General features: G+C 41.5%; 1 protein-coding gene across 6 annotated transcripts in view; it reads right to left on the bottom strand.

Moving 5' to 3' along the window:
• The window catches only part of Sfmbt2 (Scm like with four mbt domains 2), a 201,636-nt gene that overhangs the window by 175,554 nt on the left and 7,443 nt on the right, over positions 1–18,639 (bottom strand). For all 6 annotated transcript variants that reach the window (XR_012442179.1, XR_012442180.1, XM_074056710.1 and 3 more), the window contains exon 2: positions 654–802. Coding sequence is in view for 4 of the 6 variants with exons in the window: in XM_074056710.1 (XP_073912811.1) it covers positions 654–750 (97 nt within the window). In the remaining 2 variants the exon portion in view is untranslated. The remainder of the gene's footprint in view (positions 1–653; positions 803–18,639) is intronic.

Below are 18,639 nucleotides of genomic sequence, written 5' to 3'. Positions count from 1 at the left end.
ACCCCTGGGTGGGAACACCTCACCACCAATTCACATGACCTCAATTTCTTTCATGTTACACAGTTTTTGAAAATATGTGTCTTGAGTCAGAGACATCTAACATTTGAGCAGATCCCATCTCTAGCTCTCAGACACTTAAGAGAAGATTCTATTTCCCAGTCTCCCTTGCAGCAGCAGAAACACTGGACTACCTCCTGGCCAGAAGTTGTGAGCAAAACTGGCAATTTCTCTTCTCATCTACACCACTGAACTACTGGTTCATACCAACCCTGGTCACTGTGCTGAGATGTGACACTGTAGGACAGTACACAGTGACTAAAGGGAACAGAGCACCCGTGGACATCTGTTGGGAACAATGTAATGATTTAGAAACCTTTGCTGGCTTACTCCACTGAGATTTTGACGTACTGTGTCACCTCACTGTAACCTCGCCCATGCATCTCATATAGTCATATTAAATCTGACCCCACAGTCTGAATAACTTTAAAGAGACTGTACCCTTAGACATACTGCTTAGACAGGACAGAAAATCCCAGGCACAGGCAGTGCGTAAGGTCTAGTAAGGTATAAGTGCTACCCCATGGTTTCCAGAACGTTTCAGGAAGCTATTGATCAATAAACCAAAAAACCAAAAGACTCGAGCAAAGTCATACCTGAATCAAGGTCTCCATTGCCGTTAGCTGAGCCGACATGTTTTTCCAAGGGTGAAGAAGAGTCTTGCATGTTGGAAACGGACAAACTGCTCTCCATGCCTGACGATTAACTATCCTCTCGCCTTAATTCATCCTGCAGGAAGGGTTATCTAAGGGTAACCAAAAACAAAAATCAGAGACTATTAATCACACCAATCATATTAATTCATTTTTAAGCGCTCCAAAACCTCTACAATCCTGTCAGAGGTGCTACCAAGTCACTGTAACATTTAGGATGCAATATAATGTTGGTCACAGAAAATACCAAGAATAAAGACTAATCTACACAAGGTCAACAACAAATGTCAACAGCAAAGCAAAACCAGCAATTTTCTTGAAGTTATTAGCACCACTAAAATGAACACATTTTGACCAACAATTAGAACTTCTATCTCAATCTGGCATGGAAAGCCCTCCCCCACCTCTCTCTGAAAGCTGGAAAGGAGCAAGCCCATCCCAACCTTGTCATCCCCACACAGGTATAGCAGTACCTGGTGTCCTGACTGAGTAAGAAACCGTGTGTCACAAGTGATCCAGTACAAAAGCAGTTATAGTATCGACATTGGTGTGGTTTTCTTTTACAGATTAGAAGTGGGCAAGACTTCTCCTATAACAGCACTGCCTTTCCTCACTTGCATTCTAATATGTCTTGGGGGAAAAGAGGTAAAACTTAGAGCTTGTTCTCCCACATTGCTACACTCTAGTTCACCTGGATCAGAGCCCAGGAGACATCAGAAGCATTCCCACGTGGTATCTTTAAATCTTTCATTCATTCAATGGTCTCCTCTATTTCACATGTAGGTAAAATTTTAAGTCAGGAAAAGGGGAAGGACAGACGAAGAAAAGAAGAATATGGTGGATCTGTATTTAACCATGGAATAACGTGAGGCTCATGTACTAGTAAGTTGTCTTTAAGAGTATCACACTCTTCTTAACACACACACACACACACACACACACACGTACACACGGCGCTATTGCTATTTACTTTTCTGGAAAACATTTTGAGCTTTTGTCAAAATCAAAGGCCATGAAAGTGTTACTCGTGTGTGCAATGTTAGGCAACAGGCTGGAAACAGCTGCCCGAAGTAGCCAAGAAGAGACTGAAATGTACAGGTACCCAGCAGTGGACTTTTGTTCAATGCACATTTAATTGTCTTCCTGCTGCATATAAAATACTACCCAGAGACTGTGGGGAGGATATAAAGCTATTTTCCCAATCAAAATATGAAGAAAGAAAACACCTATTTTAGAAGAAGAATTATAAAAATACCTCCACTGCTTCTTTAAACAGCAACCTAGACATCTTGCATCTATGAGGACAAGTTCCTCCAAAAAACAAATGGAGTGACGATCAAAGAGCTAAGGCACCTGTAAACACAGACTTTCTTTCATGCATGCGACACTCTGTGAGCACAGAGGCTTATATTTTCTGAAGCAAAACTGAGGGCATATGTTCTGAGTAGAAGTCAACATCCATGATGCAAAACTTTAAATCAGTGTTTTCTCATAAAAAATGAGAATCTTTCTCAAGTACGAGGTTCAAAATGGTTCTTCTGGTTGTTTAAAATCACATAAAGGATTGATAAAAACCGTATCTACAGACCCATGTACACTTCTGGAAGCGTTGTGGCAGTGAGGAATATAATAAACCAACTGGAAGAAGACTTACTCCTTAATCTCAGTCCTCTGGAAGGTCATGTCACAGACAGTATAAAAACATATGACATATACAGAACTGACTTGAACCTACATGGAAACAGGGTTTGCTTTTTCCTTACTAATTCAAAACCTGAAGTTATCTCATATCCGTAGTGGTCACTTGATAGGCTTAGCTTTCAAAAGCCTAGCTGGAAACACCAAATAAAGGAACCCACTGGACAGACAGATGGGTGCTGAGATTATTTCTGGTAGAAGACACTGGCAAGCCTGGCAATTTATCCTTGGGGCTGGCTAACGTTAGCCTGTGGACTAACTCCCAGAACTTCCCTGAGCATCTCTCAAAACTCATTACGGTAGGGACACTTGAGTTTGTGAGCAGCAAACACCTCTTCCACAAAACCAAACCTACTCAAGAAGCAGGCACAGAAGCAAATGTTACCTAACACCAAGCGTCAGCAAAAGCATGGGGAAGGAGCCTATACGCCTGTGCCTCGTCTCAGACACTTCCAGGGACTTCCTCCCATGGGGCTGCACACAGTAGCCTGCACAGGGGAACAAGGGCTGCTAGGGGATCACAAGTTCTCGTGTCCTACGCCTGGATCTTTTAGTGGGCAGCAATACCTACCAATTTATCTCTATCACCATTAGCATCTAGGGAACAACGGCTAGTGCAATCTGCAGACCAGCGTTTGTCCTCCATAAAAGCAGTCAGAAGATAGGAACTGTTTGTGGGCTGGGGAGGACAGAAGAACGGTATAGCACTTGTGTGAAACTTTGGGCTGGATCCAGAGCACCGCAAAAATTAATGACTGAACTCTGGACAGGTAACTATTAATAATATGCAATTTCACGGTGTAGGTACTTTTGTTGTGTACATATTAATGGAGCGTCTGATTCATGGATGCTGACACTCCCCAGGGCACTGGAGACAGACATGTAACACCGATGGCTGTCAACCAATCTAGTTCCCAAGGCCAAGATGGAACCCAAGTCACTACAGAGGTGAGCACAGGGGGCGGGGTGCAGAAAAGGCTCAGGGGAGTTGATGACAATAGTGAACAGAAGGCTTAGGGATTCAGGAGGGTAGAAAAAACAGTAGATGTAGAGGTCCAATGGCAAACATTGTGACTAGCAAACCATGTGAAATTTCTCAGGTGGCTCAATGTAGAGGGTGGGAAACAGGACTGTGTGGGCAAGAGAAATCCTTCTGATCTCTTCCCAAATATTTACTGATCCCCTGTTAATGTCAGACACCAGAAGACATCTGGAACAAAAATAAAACAAAAAATATCCTGCCCTCATAGACACTGCATCCTAACTGAGAGAAAGAGCCAGTAATTTTAAGTGAGAAAAGTATATAGTCTATTAGAATATGATCAATGCTCTAGACAAAAAAAAAAAAAAAAAAAAAACTATGGGAGCAAGGAGAAGGGACGATGATTATTTGGATGGTGACCAAAGAAGACTTCAGGAAGTGATACCAAACACAGGCTGGAGGGTGGGGCTGGGGAGAACAGAGGGGTGGCTGAGTCCAAATAAGAGAATGGTTCCCAGAATAAGGACTGGCACCCGCATGTTATCCTGCAGGCAGCACTGGACACTGCGGGATGTCATTCTGGGAAGTGAAATGACCAGATTTGTTTTGGAAGAATCACTCTCACTCCAGCAGCCATGTTCAAGATGGATGGAGGGGGCAGGGCTGGATGCAAAAAGACTAAAAACAAGAAGGTGCAGGAGAGGGTCGGAACTAAGTGAAGAAGGAATAAACGAGACAAGTTTAAGCAGTATTTGAAAAGTACAATCAACACTACAGTAGAAGTAATCGTAGCAAAATGCAATGTTTTCACAGCATGTAGTCCCAGACGCAAGGATGTAAATCACCTCATTTGCCACAGCCAGTTCTAGGCACCTAATGGAACCTGTGAAAACAGGTAATTCTGTGGGAACACATTACGTATGAGAATGACAAACCACTTCACAGAAATTTCTATTTGCTTTCCTTTTTATGTATTTTACTTTAAATGGCAAGACTTACTAGTAACAACTGATCCCTAAGCTTTGCAAAATAAAGACAGGATATTTTGGGCTGGGATTGCAGGTCAAGTGGCAGATAGCACTTGTCTAGCATGTGTGAGGTTCTGGGTTTGATCTCCAGCACACACACACACACATACACACACTCACACATATACATATACATATACACATACACATACAAACAGGCTATTTTAAAAAAGCAAATTCTTTTCCTAACAATAATACCTTAACCACAAAAGTCGCTCTTTTTAAAAGGAAGCATATTTCCTTTTCAGTGTGTGTGTGTGGTGTGTGTATCACTGGGGATTGAACATAGATCTTATGCGTGCTATACAAACACTCTACCACTGAGTTATCCTCTATCCCCTTTTGATTTAGTTACTGTATTTAACTTCAAGGTCAAAGTATCTATTAATTACAATAGGATTTTCTTCCGAAGATATATAAAGAAGGTTCAAAAGGCTGGGCTTTTGAAGAGAACTTCCTGCTTTGTACAATATACTTTGTGATCTTGTTTAAAGTAAATTGTACTACAATTAGCTCTCTCTTCTTCCTTCTAAAGCTGGTGAACACAGAATTACAGCACAGAAACTACTTACGAAAGCTACCTTGGCCAAGTGAAAAGAATTGAACTTGGAGAGTTCGAACAGCAGGCTGTTACCTAGCTGTGACATAAACAAATTACTTAACCTCTGAGTTCTCATCAGTTAAACAAGAAGGCTTGATTGAGATGCAGTCAAAGTTCCTCTCCAACTCTAAGATTCCACGAATCTTCTAGGTATTTTTAGTATTAATTGTATATTTCCTTCATTGGATTATCCATTTACCAGAACCAAATTTAATACGATGAGCATTCTCCACTCTCAACTCTATCCTGTCTCCCTCCTTCACCTGGGGCATATTTACAGTATACAGCTAATTTCAGCACAAGCTAAGCAAAGCCTTGTTAGGGAGGAAATGAGTGAGGGAGTACACTCATTAGCTATTATTCAAAAACTAATCAGAAATCACTGGAGTCTTACTTGCTATTGAATGTCTCTGGACCAACACGGCCCAAGTGAACTTTCTACACCTGTCCAGTCCAGTATGGTAGCCACCAGCCCCACGTAGCTACTGAGCACATGAAATACAGCTAGTGCAATTATGCAATTAAGGGTCTGGATTTTTAACCTTAGTTAACTTAAATTTAAATAGCCTTGTGTGGCCAGTGGCTGCTGTACTGGACAGGCCTGCTGGATCACTGCACTGGTAAGAAATATCTGAGAGTTTGGAACATGTCCTAAATAACCATTAGTTCTTGGCTCTCTGAAAACTTTTAATTTAATTTAATAATGTCAAGCTTGTTAGAAGAGAACATAAGAATTTTAAGACCTAAGAAACTTCAAAAGATTTGGTTTTCTTCTAATATTCCACAAGCAACTCATAGACAACTTCCTATGTGCTAGGTTTTTACTGAATGTGCTGTAATTTTACATCAATACAATTTCAAAGGAGAAGCAATCTTAGAAACGAAGTTATGTGTGTCACACTGAGAGGATTTCCTTTTCTCGTTCATTTATTAACTGAAGAAAGTCATTCCACTTGAAAAATGTTGTCAGGAACTAAGTTTTTTCCGTAAAGGAAAAATAAAAGCCCATGAATATAACTATTAATAAGTCATTCATCAAGTACCAGTGGCTTCTATGACACTTATTGAATGGGGAAAAAAAAAAGTTTGCCAAAGTTGTCATGACTCTTCAGTAGTTCAACTCTTTCTCATTTGTGTCAAACCAGATGGTACAGAAAGGCATAGGGCTGTAGAGTCAGGCAGTGCATTCAATCGACCTTTTTAAATAGAACTGGAAGGTAACAGCACAGACACCAAAGAGAAAAACACCTGAATGAGTGCGCTCAAAGCTCACACGGCTCTCATGAGGACACATGGTATTCCGCTAAGGTTTATATACACCCAAGTGGCTGCAAAATTTACTTATTTTGGTAAATAGTGAGTCACCCTTTGACTTTTTCAACAATGTTTACTTTTTTCCTTTCCATAAAAGATAGACATCTTGACAGAAATCCAGGGAAATAAAATTACATAAAGGAGTGAATTAAAAATCACATGTAACCCTAGCACCTACAGAAAATCACTTTTATAATACCTTCTCCTGACAATTTCTCTGGGCACATTTTTCAGTTCATACAGAGTTTAGAATTCCGATCTATTTTTCATTTAACATTTATAGGGAGCATTTCTTTGTTGCTATAATTCTTTGAAATGCTTGTTTAATTTTTATGATAGGAGTGGGGTAATTTATTGACCACACCTCTTCTGCTAACTAAGTTGTTTTGTTTGGGGTTTTTCATCATTGTAACTCAAGCTGTGGTCATCGCCCTCCAGTCATGCATCCTACATCTCTGATGTTTCCTGCACATGGAATCCCAGAACTTAGATTACGGATCCAACACCATGGGGCCAAAGTCAAGGCCTGTGATTAACCATGCTGAAATGCTGTCCAGAGAGCCGGGCTCATTGCACTGTGACTCCCGTGCAGGAGAGATGTCGAAACCCATCTCCTCCCCATCCATGAACATGGTCTGCATTCCACCTTTTTCAACTTGATGCTCAAAACACAAGTTTTTTTCCTGACCTTCACAACTCTCACGGGATAGCGCTTTCAAGCGCTTCCTATCGTTTAACTCTGCTGGCATATTTTACGTATTTGGGTAGGGGGACAATACTGGGGACTGAACTCAACATGTGCATGCTAGGCAAGCACTTTACCCGAGTCACGCCACCCCCCACCCCCACCCCCCCACCCCCCCGCCGGCCCTTTTTGCTTTGTTTTTCATAGGGTCTCACACTTTTGCCATGGTTGACTTTGGACCTCCTCTCTCCACTCCTGAGTACCTGGAGTTACAGGCACGTGATGCCATGCCTGATCTATTTTACAGATTTTTAAGAGCTACAGATATTTCATCTCATAAAACTATTAGATTTTCCCCAATCTGCCCTTGAGTGGTTTCTCATGACATACGGAATGCTAGGTTTTTGTTTTTTCAACTTCGTCAAATATATCAATTGCAATACTTCTAAAACTTACATTCTTAAAAAGTCCTCCCTGACCCTGAGAAGCCAGAAGTATAACTCCTCTGGAATTTCAAGCTGTACATTAAACTTTTTTTAACACATGGAGAATTTTTGCTCACATATTTTGCAAGTTGCTCCTCTGTGCTCCTCCTCTTTTCCCTACTCCAGTTACCAGTTCATTCCCACTCATCAGGTATTTACATCCTGTCTCTATCAGATATCATTACATTCTTAACCATCTCTGCTATGTTTTAGCTCACCAAAGCTTCATTTACTTATGAGAAGAATCAGAGAAACAGGAACCATAACTATTGTTCAGTGATCCCTCTTTGTGAAGCAAAAATCAAACCTAGGGTCATTGAAGGTGGGCTTACGGATGGGTGAAAATGATTCTGCATGGCTTGGGAACCCAGTCTCTAATGACCTTATCATCACAGCACATTCAAATTAAACAGAATGTGTCTGAAAATGTGCATAGACAAACAGAAATTACTTGTAATGGAGACTTTTTAAACTTATTTTTTGGTGGCACTGGGGTGTGAACTCAGGGCCTCACTCTTGCTAGGCAGGCACTCTTACCTCTTGAGCCATTCCACCAGCCTGCAATAGAGACACTCCCCCCAATGTCCATTTTCTCTTTTGTCTACAGTAAAAGTCACCAGCTAACCAAAATAGACAGCCAGCTTTCCTTATAGTCAGATGTGACCAAACCACTAAGCTCTAGCCAGCAGGATTTAATGTGCTGGACTTCAGGTCAAAGGAACATGACTTCGCCATCCACCTGCTAAACTCCCTTGGGAACCCAAAGATACAGTCCCCATGATGATGAAGCAAACAGCAAAGGAAGGCCTGATTCTGGAGAACAACAGGCCCTAGACCACTACAGCAGAGGAAAACAGCTCCTCTCTTGGATGAACTGTTCTAACTTTGGGCGGCTGATACAGAGTCAATTCCAAATCCTAACAAACCAACCCTACAAGCATTATGTGCCTTTTAAATCACCTGGTTATCAAGACTGTTCTAACAGGGTGTCTCAGTGTGAGCCTAACTGATAAACAAAGTGAGGAGGTGAGCACCACCTGTAATTTCATCGAATTTCAGTGTTTCTCCAACTTCAAAATACAAAGAACCACCTAAAGGTCTAGAAACACACACTGTTAGGCCCTACCCCCAGAGTTCCTGATTGCATACATCTGGGTAGATGTCTGATGGTTTGTATTTCTCACAAGTTCCTGGGCGATGCTGAAGTGGCTGGTCCAAGGACCACACTTTGAAAACCATGGCTTCCTAAGAAGGAAATTACATGTGGGTTGTTGCAAAGATAAAAATAATTCTTCAAACAAAGGATATCTATCACAGGTATACTAAAAAACATAAATATTTCTTCAAGTCATTTAAATGTGAGGACAGGAAGGCTGGTGTCTCTGGAAATAGTTTTATAAAGGAGATTTCTTACAGAGTGCCAATAAACTCAATTCAATGGTTTTACAGGTCAAGCTTAGCTAGGCTGTGTTAGTCTACTTTTGTCACTGTGACCAAATACCTGATAATCAACTTAAAAGGAGGAAAGGTTTACTTTGACCTGTGGTGAGGCAGAGAACATCATGGTGGCAAAGGCACCTCACCTCAGAGCAGCCAGGAAACAAAGGAAGGGACCAGGGTTCCAATATCCCCTTCAAGAGCACATCCTTGATGACCTTCCATCCACTAGGCCCCAGCTCTTAAAGGTTCCGCCACCTCCCAGTGAAGCCACAGGCTGGTGACCACGCCTTTGGGAGATACTTCCAAAGCCACAGTGCTACAGTCAGGCACACCTGTGCTCTATAAGTGAGAGTTACAGTGGTAAGAATTAATCAAATTATTCATGGCTGCACTGTTGTCTTAACAGATCTAAGTATCGGAACAAAGGTTTTTTTTGGCAGTACTGAGGTTTGAACTGAGGGCCTCACACTTGCTAGGCACGTGCTCTACCATTTGAGCCACTCCACCAGCCCTTTTTTGGGTTGGGTATTTTTCTAGATAGAGTCTCGAGAACTATTTGCCCAGGCGGACTTCAAACCATGATCCTCCTGATCTCTGTTTCCTGAGTAGCTAGGATTACAGGTGTGAGCCACCGGCACCTGGCCTGGACAAATTATTTTTTATAGGCCCCAGTTGTCTCAAGTATAAAGGACAACGGATTATAAAATCTCTAGATACACTTTCATAATGTCCTCATGCTTGTGGGTGATTTTTTTTATATCTGAGTTATACCTACTTATAATTTTAAAAGCCAAATAACTCAAACTTATACAATGATTCTTCCCCAAAAAACAACAGACTCCCCTGCCTGCCTCTCTCCTTCCCCAATGCCCTCTTTCTGAGTCAAACCCTTTTAACTTTCAGCGACTGTTCTGTCATTCATCTCCATCAGGCAGAATAACACAGCGTCTCTTAATTTTTCAGCCTCTGTCATTAAAGGTAATGTCCCAGTAGTCATACCACCCCTGCCAACATCTTGACACCCGCATCCTCCTCAACAGATGTGGCTGCATTGTTGCAGTGCTATAAACATGCCACCGCCAGGCCACGTGTACACTAGAATTGTCTCCTTTCTTACACAACTTTTCCTTGGAGTTTTTCCCTTGTCCCTAGTTTTCTACTCAGTTATACTTGATTCGAATCCAAATTTCCCATTAACTGCTCCCCTCCATAAACTGAAGCACGTGGATCTTTCACTCATTGCAATTTGAAGCAGGGTCCACCTTTTCTGCTCTGAGCTGGGTAAAGCTTCCAGGCTTGTACACAGGTGCTCATCTTGAGGTTTTGCTTCACCTCCTTTTTTCTAGGCTCTCCTCTCTTCTTCCCTCCTGGTTTCCTCCCTGTTGTTGATGGAACACATTCTCCAATAGCTTCCTGAGAAATGATTTATGTGGACAGGTTCTGGAGCTTCATCTATTCTCATGTTCTAAGCTATGGCTTTGGTGGGTAAAGAACTCTTACACTGGAAAAACAACCTTGTCAGAACCGGGGACTTCCCTCCACTGCCCGCCACAGCTTCCACCGAAGGGACGCGGGCGGCAATCGACTGGAGAGCTCGGAGGCACCAAGTGACTTCTTTCAAGACTGGAATTCATTTTCTTTAGTTCTAGGATGGTTTTTCCTCACCCTTTTCTCTTTTGTTCTACTATTTCATCCATTCAAAGGCTGGGCTCTTAATTTCCCCTTTTACTCTCCATCACTTTAGTTTTTAATCCACCATCAAGAGTGTTTCCTCCAATGCACGAAAAAAGGAACCCTCCTACACTGCTGGTGGGAATGTAGACTAGTACAACCACTCTGGAAAAAATTTTGGAGGCTACTTAAAAAGCTAAACACTGATCTACCATTTGATCCAGCAATACCACTCTTAGGGATATACCCAAAAGACTGTGACACAGGTTACTCCAGAGGCACCTGCACACCCATGTTTATTGCGGCACTATTCACAATAGCCAAGTTATGGAAACAGCCAAGATGCTCCACCACTGACGAATGGATTAAGAAAATGTGGTATCTATACACAATGGAATTTTATGCAGCCATGAAGAAGAACGAAATGTTATCATTCGCTGGTAAATGGATGGAATTGGAGAACATCATTCTGAGTGAGGTCAGCCTGGCCCAAAAGACCAAAATCCTATGTTCTCCCTCATATGTGGACATTAGATCAAGGGCAAACACAACAAGGGGATTGGACTTTGATCACAAGATAAAGCGAGAGCACACAAGGGAGGGGTGAGGATAGGTAAGACACCTAAAAAACTAGATAGCATTTGTTGCCCTCAACGCAGAGAAACTAAAGCAGATACCTTAAAAGCAACTGAGGCCAATAGGAAAAGGGGACCAGGAGCTAGAGAAAAGGTTAGATCAAAAAGAATTAACCTAGAAGGTAACACACACGCACAGGAAATCAATGTGAGTCAATGCCCTGTATAGCTATCCTTATCTCAACCAGCAAAAACCCTTGTTCCTTCCTATTATTGCTTATACTCTCTCTACAACAAAATTAGAGATAAGGGCAAAATAGTTTCTGCCTGGTAGCAAAGGGGTGGGAGCGGAGGGAGGGGGTGGGTGGTAAGGGAGGGGGCAGGGGGAAGGGGGGGAGAAATGACCCAAACATTGTATGTACATATGAAAAAAATTTTAAAAAAAGATTGTTTCCTCAAATCTCTCCCTAGTCTTCTACTGAGTTTTATATTTTATTTTTCAAAACTCTTTTTAACCCACGTAATACTACCGTTTTTCATTCTGTTCCATTCTCAACACACAGACACAAAGTCCATTATATCCCTAACGCTATGCATGATTTTTTTGACTTTCCTCTCTTCTTGCATTGGTTACTTTTCTCATCTCTGTGACAAAATACCTGACATAAACAACCTAAGAGAAGGATTTATTTCAGCTCACAGTTTTAGAGGTGTCAGAGTCTGTCATGGTGGGAAGGGCCTGGCAGAGCAGAGTGGTTCACACCATGGCAGCCAGGAAGGGAAAGCGGCCAGGGAAAGACACAGCCCTCAAGAGCACACGCTCAGTGACATACTTTCTCCAACGAGGCCCACCTCTACCTATCACCACCTCCTGCTAATGCTATCGTAATATGAGCACATCGGGGCTTAACCCATGGATTAGGTCAAAGCCCTCATGACCTAACTGGCTCTGGAAATGCCATCACAGACACCACCTAGGCATTTCTCAATCCAATCAAGTTAACATCACACTCCTTTGTAAGAAAAGTCCTTTTTCTCCCTGTTAGCTCTGGTTTCTACTTTTTCTATTACTTCCCTACCTCAGCAGTTTGGTAATGCTTTATGGCTTACTTGTTTCAGAGTGGGGAATGAAAAGGCTGACAGGTATATATGTGAGCACATAGGTGAAGGCTGTTGACCTCCTTTGCCATCCAGCAAGGAAACTTCAATATTATAGACTTCAAATCCCTGCTCTCGGGCTAACCAAATTATCCAGAACTCTCCAATATTCTAATACAGAGGGCTGGCTGTCTCCTGTCTACTGTCACAGATTCAGAATCGAGCACCCCACTTTCTTAAGACCTCCTTCTGAAATCCAAATCAGTGCAGACAAATCCAGCTCCAAGTTCAGGTTTGCAGTGACGAGTCAAATTCTCTTCTTTCCTAAACTGGCTCTAATATACCACTATTCCATCTTGATTTTGTCTTATTAGACATAATAAATGTTAACTATCACTGTGAAACTGGAGTTATCAAGCTTAAGTGAAAAGTAAAACTTTATACTGGAATAATAAAGCTACCTTAACATCAGAAATCATTCAGATGTCCCCTCATTGTGAAGGTCACAAAGGCTTAGGACTCACATAAGGTGCGCTGCAGTTAAAGTCATCTCATTATTTAGACTTTCCACGTTGATCTGCCGTAAAGTAGTTCAAGAAACTTACACTTGTTCTAATTGATGATATACTCATAATTCAAGGCCTGCTACCCAGCACTCATTTATTTTTTTTCCAAAGGCTCAGAAAAAGACAGCATCCTCCAGGAAGAAAATAAAATGTTCACGTCTAAACTGAAAGCTCGTGGAATGCCAGGCCTGCTCTCCCTGCCTTTGGGAAGCTAGCACGGCTAAATCACCCAGCGAGCTGCTTCATTTCACACTCTAGGAATTCCAAAATGAGCACAGGAAACCTAATCGAAGACCTTTCATGATATTTCAATCAAAATGGAAAAATCTCAAAGGAATCTGAAAGGAACACAACCAAAGTCAGGGCCAAAGCTCTCTGAAAAACCATGGCTTGCTTCCATTTTCCTAAGACGCAGCCTGAAAATAGCCTGGACTCACCGATCCTCCGGAGAGACCCTATGTATAAATGGTTTTGAAGATGAAAATCAGTGTTAACTGCCAAGCCCTATTTATCAACACAAGCTGTCTTCTACTTATATTGTCCCTGTCACCCAAATCACTCTGCTAATAATGCCTGACTTAGTACACTTCGTCCCCGCTTTCACCAGCCAACACTGAGCCTTTTAAGAAGAGCCAGGCCCAGCCTCACTCCCTCATCACCTGAGATGGCCTGACTATTTGGGGCAGAATTTTCATGGACCTGTGCAACGCCCTGGGCTCAGAGTTTGATTTCCTTTCATAATGACAGCAACTGACTCACTGTCTTTCAACCAGGCTTCATTGGTTTTCACATAAAGGAGACAGAAATCGGACACACATGACTGACCCAGTGTAAGAAATGCTAATTTTTTACAATCAGATTTGTACCTCAACACTAGGAAATAAGATACGTTAAGAGTAAGAGGCATTGAAGGAGTGCATACCAGGGCTGCAGGCAGCCACCTTCTCCTGAAGGAACATTCCATGTCTAATTCACAGTTTGCACTGGTCCCTCTCAACCTCCCCCTCAAACAGCACATATCACGTGAGGCTGTCACAGAGAAAATGAGAAAAAAAAAGAGGCTTCCAAACTACTTGCTCAAAAAAATGACTCAAAAGTGCACACCAGCTATGCACTACCTTGAAAGTACATTTGCTTATTTATTGACTGTCTACAAATTACTTATTTACTATGAAGAAGGATGAGGCCATTAAATATTATTTATCCTTTATTTGAAATGCTAAGAACCAAAAGTGTTGGAGAATTAGGATTTTTCGGATTTTGGAACATTTGGATTCGTGACAAGGTATCTCAGGGATCCAAGTCTAAACATGAAATTCACCTGATACACACAGCCTGAAGTAATTTATAGAGTATTTTTAACAGTGTTAGACATGAAACTGAATTTAATGATAGGGAATTTTCTACTAGCAGTGCTTCTTCGCACTCAAAGTTTCAGATTTTAAAGCATTTCAGATTTCATATTTCCAGTACAAATACTCAATCTATATAAAATAGGTCTTAGCATCAAAGGAGTGATACAGGATTTTTTGTACCAAGAATTTACATGCAAGCCACAAAGAAAAACACCATCCCGACTGGTGGAGTGGCTCAAGTGGTAGAGCACCTGCCTAGAAGAAAAACACCATCCTTAGGTGAGTAAGCATAACAATGAGCTGGGTCATGGGAACTTATAAACGAATCCAGGCATGGTGACTCACCCTTGCAATCCCAGCTACACACAAGAGGTGAAGATGGGAAGATTGTGGTTACAGGCCAGCATGGGCAAAAAGTTGGTGAGACCCTATCTCAAAAAAAAAAAAATGGCTGATAGAGCACACCTGTAATCTCAGCTATACAGGAGGTAGAGGTCCAAGGCCAGCCTGAGCAAAAGCAAGAAACCCTATCTAAAAAATAAACTAAAAGCAAAAAGGCCGGGAGCATGGCTCAAGTGACAGAACACTGAAGAGCAAGGCCCTGAGTACAAATCCCAATGCTGTAAAACATATATAAATAAACAGAAGCCTGAGTTTAGAAACAGCACGGGAATGGCCGTTACCTTAGTTCTAACATCTTGAATAAACCCCACATGTAGGAGGACTGTCCCATCATGTACTAACACTAAAAAGAATAAGAAGTCACAGCACCAGCTCCAGTTTGTAACAGAGCTAAGCGATGTCATATTCCACAACAGATCTGTGTCTCCATCACACAGTCCACATATGAGTCATTTTAGGTAAACAAGACCATGTGTTGGCTAGACAGTCATGAGAACTCAAAACCTAAAAAAGCCCACAAAGAAGCCTGCTATGAGCCTGCTATGCACAGGTAATGCCTAGTAATCAATGTCCAATTTTCTGGGTGAATTTTATGAACTGATCACATCAAATCAGACAGATACAGAGCTATAGTGCTTGAGAGATGCTACCAAGCCTGCTGTGCCCAAGGAAAGATTGCCTCACACAGGCAACCATCACACCAATGGTGACACACCAGTGCTGGGCTCCCTCCTCTGAGGACAACAGGCAGACAGTAGCCCTGGCCTGCAGAACTCCACAATCTAGCAGAGGAACTCATACAACTGGCAGGCATTTCAAGTGTTTATTTTTTGTTTTGGGTTTTTTCAATACTGGGTTTTGAACTCAGGGCTTTGCATTTGCTAGGCAGACGTTAGTTCTACCATTTGAGCCACGTCTCCAGCCCTTCCAGAGCTTTAGGCTTTCAGATAGGGTCTCATGCTTTTTGCCTACACTGGGCTCAAACTGAGATTCTCCCAATCTCTATCCATCAGCCTCAACAAGAGCCATCTCCAGCTACATTCTGCTGCACTCCTTTCTCTTTCCAATTGGTTCATGGGTATGACACAGCCTTTCAGAAGAGCTCACCTGGCTTGATGCCACCTCCGCACCTCTAGCTCCCTCCTCCACCCAGTTATCAAAGCCCTCTCTTTGGAAATGCATGAAGAAACTCACCTGCCAACAAATTAATACCGGAAAGTCATCACCACCGCCCTTCAAGAAACTCTAAGAGGTAAGTGTCTTAAACACACACCTTTATGTACTTGGGACTTTAAGTTTTTTCTTCATTGGACCAAATGGAAAGTTAAGGCTTCGGGTTACAAGTGAAATGAAAGAAGACAACAGTTAGGATAAAGTCTACACCTCTCAACCACTAAATTCACACTGATCTGTCAGTGCAAATCTACACAGATAAACTAGGGCTAAGGAATACAAGTGGACAGGTACACATAGCTGACTGGGGGATATGATTTTACATCTGCTGATGATTCTAAGTGAAAGAACATACACTATGAAAGAATAACTGACTAAAGCACCCCGCCGAGCAAATGGAGTTTCACCTAGAGAGTTACTACCAACGATATTAATAAAAGAAGCAGGTTGCCTGGAAAAGCAAATGTTTGCCCTCTGGATTCCTTAACCTCATGGATACTCCTCTCCTCTGTGCCCCCCTGCTGATCTCAGGGTCAGCCCCAGTCTTGCCCCCCAATATGGCCTCCCTGAGACTCCTCTGTTCCACTTCCATCACAAAGGGAAATCCAGTTTTTTTCCTGTACAAACAAATGCAAAGATTGCCTAACACAACCCAAGTGCACAGATCGTCCTAACCCAGCCTAAATTCAGGGAGAGGATCTCCCCAGCACAACCCAATGTGTGGCAGCACTACTTAGAAGGGAAAATTGTCTCTCTGCTCTCCCTGCTTCAATTGCTCCACTTCTAAGACTTGAGACTTTATCCTCATTATCATTATTGTTGTACTGTACATTTTGTAAATGTTGTTTAACATTTACAAAAGTTCTTATGAGAGATCATAGCTACATTCACCCCTCCATCATTCTCTTTTATCCTACCTCCCTCCCATTCCTGAAATAGTTCCAACAGGTCTCATTTTTCATACATGAAATCATAATATTTCTAGACCTCAGACTTTTAAAATGTCTTCTCACCTACATTCTTAGGGGAAGAAACTGATTTACAATAATACCAATTATTTTCCAATCAAGACGAAATTTCAGAAAGTCAACAGTTGTCAAATCTTTAATGATCAATATGTAATACAGTAAGCCATGTTCTAAACAAGTGACACTGAGACTTTTCAATTCCTTTAAAAACAGTAATTTAAGCTTCATTTAAATCTTGGGTTTCCTAGGATAGTCTAAACTAATCACAAAAGGAAAATGCTCTAGTCTTACCCCATTTCAAAATTAACTGCTTCAACCAAACCTTATTTGTGTGATCCTGCATAACCTCTCTAAAGACTCAATTTCCTTATCAATAAGATAAATATAATACCATCTAGCTATAAAGATTAAATGATCATGCATTCAAGTGCTAGTCACAGTGTCTCACACAAAGGAAAAATCAATCAACCCACAGACCATAAAACACTTAAGAGTCAGATTCATATTCTCATTCTTTGTCAGTCCTTTCTCTCTCTCTCTCTCTCTCTCTGTTTGTTATTCTAAGAAAGTTCCCCAGCACTCTAAAGCCTTAGTCTCCTCTGTAAAACGAGAGTGGTAAAACTCAAGTACCACCACCAAAAAAAAAAAAAAAAAAAAAATGAAAAATAAAGCAGTAAGAAGAGTGGACAGCAAACAGTAACTACTTAAAAAGCAGCTGTCACTTTTATTTTTGAAAGTACCTGAAGTAGGTAATTTCCAATCAGTGAATTTCCATTCACTGGTTAATCTCTAGACCTGCCAGTGCAAATGCCCTGTGTTAAAGGAGCACCAGGGAGTGCTCATTTAAATTTTATTTAAAAGGAGACTATTTAAAAAAAAAAAAAAAAAAACTTGCACTTGAAATTTCTGACTCTTGTAAAGTGATTCGGTTGATACATTTTTCATTAAGGTTGGGAAAAAGAAAAAAACATGCTAAATTTAATAAGAAGCAGAGAAGGTGCATTTTAATATATTTTATAACATTTTCTCAGCCAATAAAACTGAAAGGAAAAATTCCCAGGATAAAAATTGGCCCCCTCGCCTCCCACGAAGTCCACACCAGTTTCATCCAATCACTGACACTATTTAACCTACTCTGCAGAATTCACCAAATGCTTTTAACAACAAGCCCTGTGTCTACCAAAATATGTCATTTCTGGGTTTGGGTTTGGTTTTTGTTTTTTTTCAGGAAAAAAATGAAACAGAAAAGCACAATGGATTCTTTCTTTAAAAAACAGTGTCAAAAACATCGATATTATCACTTAAGGAGAAACCTCCTGGTGTCATCTCACGGGTAACACAAGGAACCCTAACTTGTGAGTGGGGTGGGCACCCGGATGGGCAGTGTTATGGTGGCATATTTTCAACTCACAGTCCAGCCCATTAAACATCTTGTTTACGCTGACTTAAACACAACCAACACTTGTTTTAACCACAAGATTATTTCCCTTAAGATTTGTCAAGTTTGTAATCCCAGCTTCTGGGGGTAGAGGGGCTAGGGGGAATCACAGCCTGAGCAAATTAGCAAGACCCCTATCTCGAAAACAAACTAAAAAGAAAAGGACTGGGTGGGGAGGGCTGTCAGCTCAAGTGGTAGAGTGCTGCCAAGCATGAGGCCCTGAGTTTGATCCAAAGTACAGTAAAAAGAAAAAAAATTGTTCCAAGAAATTTTTAGTCCAAGAGAGGAAGTAACTCAAAGAGTGAAAATGGGAAGCCAAGGGCCTCCCAGTGGGACATTCTCCCTGGTCACTAGATTAGTAAATGAGTTCCAAACACTGTCTGGGATGAAGGGTACTGAGTACCATTTCAATGGTCATTGTAGACCTAGGAAATAGTGCTACAAAATCAA

The sequence above is a fragment of the Castor canadensis genome, chromosome 15 (genome assembly GCF_047511655.1).
Source record: "Castor canadensis chromosome 15, mCasCan1.hap1v2, whole genome shotgun sequence".
In the NCBI taxonomy this organism is placed as follows: Eukaryota; Metazoa; Chordata; class Mammalia; order Rodentia; family Castoridae; genus Castor; species Castor canadensis.
Note: the sequence above shows the minus strand (reverse complement) of the source record. Positions and strands in the feature narration are given on the sequence as shown.